General features: G+C 46.4%; 1 protein-coding gene and 1 long non-coding RNA gene across 2 annotated transcripts in view; both read left to right on the top strand.

Moving 5' to 3' along the window:
- LOC115948562 overlaps positions 1-1,653 on the top strand; it is an 11,484-nt gene extending 9,831 nt beyond the window's left edge. Inside the window, exons 5-7 of the long non-coding RNA XR_004082373.1 lie at positions 41-165; positions 974-993; positions 1,607-1,653. This is a non-coding gene — a long non-coding RNA (uncharacterized LOC115948562). The remainder of the gene's footprint in view (positions 1-40; positions 166-973; positions 994-1,606) is intronic.
- A 336-nt stretch (positions 1,654-1,989) lies between these two features.
- The window catches only part of TASOR2 (transcription activation suppressor family member 2), a gene marked incomplete at its 5' end in the record, with an annotated part of 22,846 nt that continues 13,896 nt past the window's right edge, over positions 1,990-10,939 (top strand). Inside the window, 7 exons of the mRNA XM_031061897.1 lie at positions 1,990-2,015; positions 3,585-3,685; positions 3,799-3,902; positions 6,361-6,433; positions 7,667-7,741; positions 8,698-9,063; positions 9,828-10,064. Coding sequence (XP_030917757.1) covers positions 1,990-2,015; positions 3,585-3,685; positions 3,799-3,902; positions 6,361-6,433; positions 7,667-7,741; positions 8,698-9,063; positions 9,828-10,064 — 982 coding nt within the window. The remainder of the gene's footprint in view (positions 2,016-3,584; positions 3,686-3,798; positions 3,903-6,360; positions 6,434-7,666; positions 7,742-8,697; positions 9,064-9,827; positions 10,065-10,939) is intronic.

The following is a 10,939-nucleotide window of genomic DNA, read 5'->3' as shown; positions in this document are numbered from 1 at the left end:
TTATCCCCGGTATCCCATGGCTGTTTCCCTGTCTCCCCAGTACTACGTGTACGAGGTGAGCGGGGCGGGAGCGGCCGAGCGGCCCCGCCAGGTGTGTCCCTACGTGCTGCTGTCCTGCCAGTACCGCCCGCCCCGGGAGATGCCCGCGCCGGCCCCGCCGCGCCCGTAAGGAGCCCCAGAGCCCTCTGCTTCCCCCTTCCCAGCCCTGCAATTCCTTTTGTCCTTTTCCCCATCTAATATCCCTTTTATCCTTTTTCCATCTCTAATATCCCTTTTATTCCTTCTTCCATCTCTAAAATTCCTTTTTATCCTTTTCCCATCTCTGCGATTCCTTTTACTCCTTTTCCCATGTCTGAATATTCCTTTTCTTCCCTCTTTTCTCATCTCTAAAACTAATTTTATTCCTTTTCCCATCTCTAAATATTCCTTTTTATTCCTTTTCCCATTTCTAAATATTCCCTTTATATTTCTTTTCCCACCTCTAATATTCCTTTTTATTCCTTTTCCCATCTCTAAAATTCCTTTTATTCCTTTTTCCATCTCTGATTTTTTCCTTTTATTCCCTTTCCATCTCTAAATATTCCTTTTATCCTTTCCCATCTCTAATATTCCTTTTATCATTTTCCCATATCTAAGTATTCCCTTTTATGCTTTTCCCACCCCTAAAATTCCTTTTCTTCCCTCTTTTCCCATCTCTAATATTCCTTTTTATTTCTTTTCCCATCTCTAAAATTCCTTTTCTTCCCTCTTTTCATATCTCTAAAATTCCTTTTATTTCTCTGATTTTTTTCTTTTTATTCCTTTTCCATCTCTAAATATTCCTTTTATCATTTTCCCATATCTAAGTATTCCCTTTTATGCTTTTCCCACCTCTAAAATTCCTTTTCTTCCCTCTTTTCCCATCTCTGAATATTCCTTTTATTCCTTTTCCCATCTCTGAATATTTTCTTTTTTTATTGATCTCTCTCTGCAGAGCGGAGCAGAACCACCAAGGTAAGAGCTGCTGGGGTTTGGGGTTTGGGTTTGGGGTTTTTGGGGTTGGGATTATGGTTTTTGGGATTGTGGTTTTTGGGGTTGTGGTTGTGGGTTTTAGGTCTGGGGTTTTCGGGGTTGTGGTTGTGATTTTTCGGGTTGGGTTTGAGGTTTTTGGGTTTGGGGTTTTTGGGGTTGTGGTTTTTTGGGGTTTGGGTTTTAGGGGTTGGGGTTTGCGGTTTTTTAGGTTTGAGGCTGTAGTTTTTGGGTTTGGGGTTGTGGTTTTTGGGGTTGCGCTTGTGGATTTTAGGTTTGGGGTTTTGGAGTTTGTGGTTGTGGTTTTTGGGTTTGGGGGCTTGGGCTTGTGGTTTTTTGAGTTGGGTTTGGGGTTTGTGGATTTGGGGTTTTTGGGTTTGAGGCTGTGGTTTTTGGGTTTTTGGGGTTGTGATTGTGGTTCTTGGATTTGGGGTTTTTTGGGTTTGAGGTTACGGTTTTTGGTTTGGGGGTTGTGGTTTTCAGGTGGGGTTTGGGTTCTTTTGGGTTTGGGGTTTTTGGGTTCGAGGCTGTGGCTTTGGTTTGTGGTTTTTGTGTTTCCCCACGGGCTGTTCTCTGCTCTGTCCCGTTCCCTGTGCAGAGCCGCGGGCGCTGTGGGCGCCGTGCCCGTGGCGGGGCACCCTGAGCCAGGCTTAGCACAGCGTGGGCACCGTGCCCGCCCAGCTGTGAGTGTGCTCATCTACCTGAGCTGGGCTTAACACCCTGAGCTGGGCTTAGCACAGCGCGGGCACCGTGCCCGCCCAGCTGTGAGTGTGCTCATCTACCTGAGCTGGGCTTAACACCCTGAGCCAGGCTTAGCACTGCACGGGCACCGTGCCCGCCCAGCTCTGAGTGTGCTCATCTACCTGAGCCGGGCTTAACACCCTGAGCCGGGCTTAGCACAGCGCGGGCAGTGTGCCCGCCCAGCTGTGAGTGTGCTCATCTACCTGAGCTGGGCTTAACACCCTGAGCCAGGCTTAGCACAGCGCGGGCAGCGTGCCCGCCCAGCTGTGAGTGTGCTCATCTACCTGAGCTGGGCTTAGCACCCTGAGCCAGGCTTAGCACAGCGTGGGCACCGTGCCCGCCCAGCTGTGAGTGCCACACCTGAGCCAGGCTTAGCACCCCGAGCCGGGCTTAGCACAGCACAGGCAGCATGCCCACCCAATTGAGAGTGAAGCTGGGCTGGGCTGGGTTTAGCACGCTGAGCCGGGTTTATGTACCTGAGTCAGGTTTAGCACACTGAGCTGGGCTTATGTACTTGAGCTGGGCTTATGTACCTGAGTCTAGCTTAGCACACTGAGCTGGGGTCACACACTGAGCCTGGTTCCTGAACCAAAACCTGCTTTCTGGAACTGAACCTTGTTCCTTAACCAAATCCTGATTTCTCAAACTACACCTCATTTCCTAAACTAAGCCTGGCTTCTCAAACTGAGCCTGGTTCCTGAACCCAAACCTGGTTCCTGAACCCAAACCTGGTTTCATAACCCAAACCTGGTTCCTGAACCCAAACCTGATATTTCAAACTAAACCTGGTTCCTTAACCCAAACCTGGTTTCATAATCCAAACCTGGTTTCTTAACCCAGACTTGGTTTCTTAACCAAATCCTGATTTCTTAAACTACGCCTCATTTCTTAAACTAAGCCTGGGTTCTCAAACTGAGCCTGGTTCCTGAACCCAAACCTGGTTCCTGAGCCCAAACCTGATATTTTAAACCAAACCTGGTTCCTGAACCCAAACCTGATTCCTGAACCCCAACCTGGTTCCTGAACCCAAACCTGGTTTCATAACCCAAACCTGGTTTCATAACCCAAACCTGGTTCCTGAACCCAAACCTGATATTTCAAACTAAACCTGGTTCCTTAACCCAAACCTGGCTCCTGAACCCAAACCTGGCTCCTGAACCCAAACCTGGTTTCTTAACCCAAACCTGGCTCCTGAACCCAAACCTGGCTCTTCACTGCTGGAACCAAAACCTGCTTTCTGGAACTGAACCTTGTTCCTTAACCAAATCCTGATTTCTCAAACTACACCTCATTTCCTAAACTAAGCCTGGCTTCTCAAACTGAGCCTGGTTCCTGAACCCAAACCTGGTTCCTGAACCCAAACCTGATATTTCAAACTAAACCTGGTTCCTTAACCCAAACCTGGTTCCTGAACCCAAACCTGGTTTTATAACCCAAACCTGGCTCCTGAACCCAAACCTGGTTTCTGACCCCAAACCTGGCTCCTGAACCCAAACCTGGCTCCTGAACCCAAACCTGGTTTCTCAGATAAACCAGTTGTGTCTTTTCCTGCCTGCTCCCTTCGCTGCTGGAGTGTTGGGGCAGTCAGGAATGAGGTGTTGGGTCTCAGCTGGGTGAGGAGATAAAAATGCTGTAAAATAATTCAGTTGTGACACCTCCCACTAAAGCAGCTTGCTCCAATCCTGCCTTTAAACACCCCAGGATCTGTGGTTTGAGCATTTCCAGGGTTTGCACGCAGGATCCTGAGCGAGCTGCGCTTTTTCCAGAGCTTTGTTTGGCTCCACAGAGCTCCCAGCTCTCCTCAATCCTGACATTTCTGTGCTTTCTCCCCTCAGGCCTCCCAGCCTGGACATCAAACACGTCATGGGATTGTCTGACTTGAAGAAAAAACTTCCAGAAGCTGCATTTGGGAAAAAAAATTACACTAGGAATGAAGGTGGGTGTGAAATAGCCCAATTCCCAGTGCTCCCAGCAATGCCCCCTCCATCCTGCTGGGACAGAGCCCATGGGAAATCAGCATCCCAAGCCCAAACCCTTCCTTGCCCCCAGTCTGCTTTCAGGGTGTTTACTCCAGTCTCTACGAGGTGGAGATATCCAACAAGGATCAATCCAAAATGGATCAGCTGGTGGAAAACCTGAAGGAGAAGGACTTGGTGAGTGTTTGTCTGGGAGGAGAGTGGCCTTTAAATGACATTTTTGGTGTCATTATCCACAATGAATGCAGAACAGAATGAGTTTCCCTGCTTTAAATGTCATCTTCCTACTGCTCTCAAACATTTATTTTTTGTCTTTATCACCTGAAGATTAACACCATGAGCTAGGAATTCTTTCTCAAGGTTTTTCCTTGGGATATATATTTTTATATTTTGGGATATATATTTTTATATTTTGGGATATATATTTTTATATTTTGGCTTGAGCCTGATGTCCCCCAGGATAAACCCACAGCTGGGATTGGGGCTGGGCTTTGCTCTTCCCGCAAACCCAGAGCTGGGATCTGGGTTGGAATCTTCATTTCCACTCAGAGAAATCCCAACCACCGATGTCAGGATGGCAGAGCCATGAAAACAAGGAGGAGTGAGCAGGAGAGGGATGAATTTGGGAATTGCAGCGTGTTTGGCTGGAGGCAGGAGGTGTCTGAGGGGGTTAAGGCTCCCAAATCCCACTGGAAGCTTTGGGTTTCCAGTCCTGGAGAGAAAATTCCTGCAGCTCCTGAGCTTTGTCCCTTGGTCCCTCACTGGGGGAAATGCACTTCCAGCTCCCAAGAAAAGAAAATTCCCTGATCCCAAGGGATTGGTGCCCGTTTCTCCAGGAAAACACAACAATTTTGGGAATTGTGGGCAATCCCAGGGAGACATTCAGGATTCAGCAGAGCAGCTCCTCCTCTGGGTGCTCAAGGCAGAGAGGAGAAGGGTGAGAGGCAGGAATTCCAAAGGAATCTCTGGCAATGCTCAGGGCCAGGATGGTTTTAGGGAGGTGAGGAGGGACTGAAGCCCGGACATCACTCAGCACCCAGGGCAGCCAAAGCCTCACTCCCATTTTATTCCATTCTATTCCATTTTATTCCATTCTATTCCATTCTATTCCATTCTATTCCATTTTATTCCATTTATTCCATTTTATTCCATTTTATTCCATTTTATTCCATTTTTTCCCTTTTATTCCATTTTATTCCATTTATTCCCTTTTATTCCATTTTATTCCATTTTTTCCATTTTATTCCCTTTTATTCCATTCCATTCCATTTTATTCCATTTTATTCCCTTTTATTCCATTTTATTCCATTTTTTCCCATTTTATTCCATTTTTTTCCATTTTATTCCATTTTTTTCCATTTTTTTCCATTTTATTCCATTTTATTCCATTTTTTTCCCTTTTATTCCATTTTATTCCATTTATTCCCTTTTATTCCATTTTATTCCATTTTATTCCATTTTTTCCCATTTTATTCCATTTTTTCCCTTTTATTCCATTTTATTCCATTTATTCCATTTTTTCCCTTTTATTCCATTCTATTCCATTTATTCCATTTTTTCCCTTTTATTCCATTCTATTCCATTTATTCCATTTTATTCCATTTTATTCCCTTTTATTCCATTCTATTGCATTTTATTCCATTTTATTCCATTTTATTCCATTCTTTTCCATTTTATTCCATTTATTCCATTCTATTCCATTCTATTCCATTTTATTCCATTTTATTCCATTTTATTCCATTCTTTTCCATTTTATTCCATTTTATTCCATTCTTTTCCATTTTATTCCCTTTTATTCCATTTTTTCCCATTTTATTCCATTTTATTCCATTTTTTTTCATTTTTTCCCATTTTATTCCCTTTTATTCCATTTTATTCTATTGGAGTTCTAAATACTACAAATTTTCAACTTCCTTTACAAACTCTAACTCCCAACAGAACACTACATTTAACCTACAGCCATAAAAAAAAAAACCCAAAACCTGCCATAATTAATTAATAACATTAAAATTACATTAAAATTACATTAATAACATTAAAATTACAAGTGTGTAGCTGCTTAAAAGTGTATGATATCACAAAGTAAAAAACTGCAGAGTTTAGAGTTTTAAAATACAATATCTAAAAAACAAAAGAAAGATTTTAAGACAAAACCACATTGTTCTTCTTTACCTCCCTCTCCATAAGTTTAAGAGATTCTTTTCGAATTAAACAGAAAAATCTGCAGCGCGGGCTTCAGGAAATTCATTATTAAGTTAAAAATGAAAATGGTTTCAGTAGCACTTCTTAATGAAATAATTGAATCTTTTAAAACCTTAGAAAATAGAAACACTGTAACCATTTATATATATATAAAAAATATTTTTTTAATATATATAATGGTTTTATAGATATTTATATGTTGTGTTTTCCCAAGTGCTGGAATTTTGTGTTTTCCCAGGGTGCTGGGAAAAACCTTCCCCTTTGGGCTGCAGTTCCTTAATTATTAATCCTCACTCATTCCAGCCAGCTTGAGAAGGATATTTCTTTATTTTAAGGAATTTTAGGCCGGAGCAAGGCAGGTTTTGATCCCAGCTGGCACAGGAGGCAGGGAAGGAGCCACATTTGATTTTTTTTCTCTCTCTGTTTGTTGCAGGCAATCATCAAATATTTACAGGACCAAGGAGTTCTCATCCTGCTCACGTCCTCTGCCTTGGCCCGGGACGATGGTGAGGCCGGGCTGGGGCTGGGCTTAAACTGAGCCTAAGCTGAGCCTGGCTTCTCACACTGAGCCTGGCTTCTCACACTGAGCCTGGCTTCTCAAACTGAGCCTGGCTTCTCACACTGAGCCTGGCTTCTCACACTGAGCCTGGCTTCTCACACTGAGCCTGGCTTCTTAAACTGAGCCTGGCTTCTTAAACTGAGCCTGGCTTCTCAAACTGAGCCTGGCTTCTCAGACTGAGCCTGGCTTCTCAAACTGAGCCTGGCTTCTTAAACTGAGCCTGGCTTCTCACACTGAGCCTGGCTTCTCACACTGAGCCTGGCTTCTTAAACTGAGCCTGGCTTCTCACACTGAGCCTGGCTTCTTAAACTGAGCCTGGCTTCTTAAACTGAGCCTGGCTTCTTAAACTGAGCCTGGCTTCTTACACTGAGCCTGGCTTCTCACACTGAGCCTGGCTTCTCACACTGAGCCTGGCTTCTTAAACTAAACCTGGTTTCTTAAACTGAACCTGGTTTCTCAAACTAAATCTGGTTTCTCAAACTAAATCTGGTTTCTCAAATGGAACCTGTTCTTTTAAACTAAACGTGGTTTCTGAATCCAAACCTGATTTCTCAAACTAAACCTGGTTTCTTAGACTAAACCTGGTTATTTTTAAACTAAACCTGTTTTTTAAATTAAACCTGGTTTCTTAAACTAAATCTGGTTTCTTAAACTAAATCTGGTTCTCAAGCTTTCTTAAACTAAATCTGGTTTCTTAAACTAAATCTGGTTTCTTAAACTAAATCTGGTTTCTTAAACTAAATCTGGTTTCTCAAGCTAAACTTGATTTCTTAACACAAACCTGGTTTCTTAACCTAAACCTGATTTTTTATCAGGTTTAGGTTAACAAAGCAGAAACTAAATCTGGTTTCCTATCCCAAACCTGGTTTCTCAAACTAAACCTGGTTTCTTAACCCAAACCTGGTTTCTCAAACTAAACCTGTTTCTTTTACCAAAACTTGATTTCTCAAACTGACCCTGGTTTCTTAACCCAAATCTGGTTTCTTAATCCAAATCTGGTTTCTCAAACTGAATCTGGTTTCTCAAACTAAACCTGATTTCTCAAAAAAAACAGGTTTCTGAAACCAAACCTGGTTTCTCAAACGAAACCTGCTGTTTGAAACTAAACCGAATATTTTCTCAAACTGATCCTGGTTTCTCAGGCTAAGCCTGGTTTGTGACCCCAGCTCTGTTTCTGCAGGCCTGGAGCCCAAGGAGCCCGTCAGCCTGCTGGCCCTGTTCCTGTTCAGCTCCCCCCGGGCCCTGAGCCCCCGAGGTAGGAGCCTCCCTGTGCTGCCCAGGCTCAGCTTTGGGCTGCAGGCCTGGCCTAATGGGCCCACTGCTCTTCAAAAGGTGGATTTTCTGCTCCAAGGTTTGGGATGTTTGGTGGGATCCACCTGGAGCAGGTTTGGGGTGTTTGGTGGGATCTGTCCAGAGCAGGTTTGGGGTGTTTGGTGGGATCCATGAGGAGCAGGTTTGGGGTGTTTGGTGGGATCCACCTGGAGCAGGTTTGGGGTGTTTGGTGGGATCCACCTGGAGCAGGTTTGGGATGTTTGGTGGGATCCATCCAAAGCATTTGGACATTTCACCAGGGCTGAGCTTTTTACTTGCTGATTTTTGGAGCTTTTTACTTTGATGTTTTGGTTTTTTCCTTTCCCCTCTCCTTTCTCCTCTCCTCTCCTTTCCTTTCCTTTCTTTCCCCTTTCCCCTTTCCCCTTTCCCCTTTCCCCTTTCCCCTTTCCCCTTTCCCCTTTCCCCTTTCCCCTTTCCCCTTTCCCCTTTCCCCTTTCCCCTTTCCCCTTTCCCCTTTCCCCTTTCCCCTTTCCCCTTTCCCCTTTCCCCTTTCCCCTTTCCCCTTTCCCCTTTCCCCTTTCCCCTTTCCCCTTTCCCCTTTCCCCTTTCCCCTTTCCCCTTTCCCCTTTCCCCTTTCCCCTTTCCCCTTTCCCCTTTCCCCTTTCCCCTTTCCCCTTTCCCCTTTCCCCTTTCCCCTTTCCCCTTTCCCCTTTCCCCTTTCCCCTTTCCCCTTTCCCCTTTCCCCTTTCCCCTTTCCCCTTTCCCCTTTCCCCTTTCCCCTTTCCCCTTTCCCCTTTCCCCTTTCCCCTTTCCCCTTTCCCCTTTCCCCTTTCCCCTTCTCCCCCTTCCCTCCAGTGTTTCCCTGCACCAGGGCAATGATTCAGTGAATTCCCTCCCTTTCTCCCTGGACTAAAATCCATTTGGTTTTCCCTTTCCCAGTGGAGAAGCAGGACCCCAGGGGCAGGAAGGAGGGCAGTTCCAGGAGCTCCATCTCCCTGAGGATCGCCTCCGTGCTGCCGGGGCTGCGCTACGCCCTGCGCAAAGCGGCCGCTTCCTCCTGCGGTGCCGCGGGCAGCCCCCGCATCCAGGAGCACCTCCAGGAATATGCAGAGCTCCAGGGAAGCTCTCCGGGCAGCCCTGGCCCGGGCAGTGACGTTCCCAGTGTCCCTGTCCCCTCTCCATGCCAGGATGGGGATGCTGTCCCTTCCCAGAAGCTCTCGGAGCAATCCCTGGCCCAGCTGCGCCGTTACCTCTCCGACCCCAGCGGCTTCACCCTGGGAATCTCAGCCGCCTTGCAGTGTCTCCGTGGGGCTGGCAGGAACGTGGCAGCTGATCCTGGCAATTCCTCCTCCTCCTCCTCCTCCTCAGTGCCCCCAGGTGCTGCTCCTTGCACCAGAGCAGCGGGAGCCATGCGGGATAAGAGAGAATTTCCCAGTCCCGCTCCAGAGAGATTCCTTAAAAGTGTCACCTCTCCCACCAAGCCCTGGGGCCGGGAGCTCAGGAGGAAATCCAGCAGGATCCTCAGGAAGAACACTCCACCCCCCAAGGCACAGACACCTCCTGGGGAGAGCAGCAGCAGGAGCAGGGAGGCGGCCAAGAAGAAAACCAACGGCGCTTCCTCTTGTCCCAAAAAATCGGCGTCCACGGGAAATTCCAACGAGCCCATGCTGAAATTGGCCAATTTGCAGTTGCCACATGGAAGGAAAAGAGGTGAGCGCTGGAAAAATGGAAAAATCAGATTGGTTTCCTCCTTCCATGCAGCTGGGATGCTCAGGGTTCACTGGGAACCATCCAGGAACCTTGGAAGTGCCTGGAGCATCCAGATAAATCTCAGGAATTATCCCAGGGAAGCTGCCTGAAATTGGGTCCTTCCTTTGCTTCCACGTCAGATCTTACTTCTCATTATCCTGACTGAATTGGGAATAAATTAATTATATTCCAAATTAAATCAGGATATTGAGAAGTAAAATCACCAAAACCCCTTCCCCCCCATCCCTCCCTTTTCCCAATGAATTTTTAACCCAAAGCATTCCCAAATTAAAACCAGCCCCTCCTTTTCCCTGTCCCAGGTGCAGAGGTCCTGGCTGCAGAAATTGTCCACAAACCTCAGTGTGAAAGTGCTGAGAAGGAAAGCTCAGCTCCCAGCAGTCCTGCTGTGGAGGCAAAGAGGCCAAAAACCCTGGAAAACCTGGACACAAAGAAGGTTCCTGTCACTGAGGGTGGCACAAAGCCAGGGAAAAGCAAAACGCAGAAAAACGTGGAAAACAGAGCGGCAAAACCTCCGGAGAAGCAGCAGGAGGAGAGCGGTGAGAAAAAATCCCCTTGGGAAAAAATTCCTTTAAAAGCTGGGCCATCCAATGGCAGGGATGAAACAAATGGGTTTGGATTGAAACGGGGGAAATGTCAAATACTGGAGAGAAATTCTGGGATGGAATTCCCAGAGAATCTTCCTGGATCCCTGGAAGTGCCCAAGGCCACTGGGATAATGGGATGAGCCATGGGGTTGGAATGGGATGATCCCTAAATTCCCTTCCAGCATTCCATGATCCAACATTCCCTCATTGCCTTTGGAGCTCCCAGAGTGCATCCAGCATCTCTCCCATGGGATGGCTCCTGCTAAACCCCAAAAAATCCCCAAAAAAGCCAATTTGTCTGTAGAAAAACTCCAATTTTGTGTCTCACTCAACAAAAAATCCCAAAAATCCCAAAAAAAGCCAGTTTGGCTGTAAGAACCCCCAATTTTGTGTCTCAGTAATGGGATGAGCTATGGGGTTGGAATGGGATGATCCCTAAATTCCCTTCCAGCATTCCATGATCCAACATTCCCTCATTGCCTTTGGAGCTCCCAGAGTGCATCCAGCATCTCTCCCATGGGATGGGTCCTGCTAAACCCCCAAAAAAACCCCAAAAATCCCCAAAAAAGCCAGTTTGTCTGTACAAAACCCCCAATCCAAAAATGGATTTTTTTTTCCCTTTCTCAATGGATTTTTCCCTTTCTCAATGGATTTTTCCCCCCAGAGCGGAAGGAGCAGCCCTCGGAGCTCCCGAGCGAGGCCTCATCCCAACCCCCCGGAGCAGAAATCCCCAGGAATGTTCATCCCATGGCAATTCCCAGCTTTGCCTTTGCCCTGCCAGGGGACAACAGCGACTCCCACGCCCTGAACCTGCTGGCTGACCTGGC

The sequence above is a fragment of the Geospiza fortis genome, unplaced genomic scaffold (assembly GCF_000277835.1).
Source record: "Geospiza fortis unplaced genomic scaffold, GeoFor_1.0 scaffold61, whole genome shotgun sequence".
Lineage (NCBI taxonomy): Eukaryota > Metazoa > Chordata > Aves > Passeriformes > Thraupidae > Geospiza > Geospiza fortis.
This window is presented reverse-complemented; position numbering and strand designations above follow the sequence as displayed.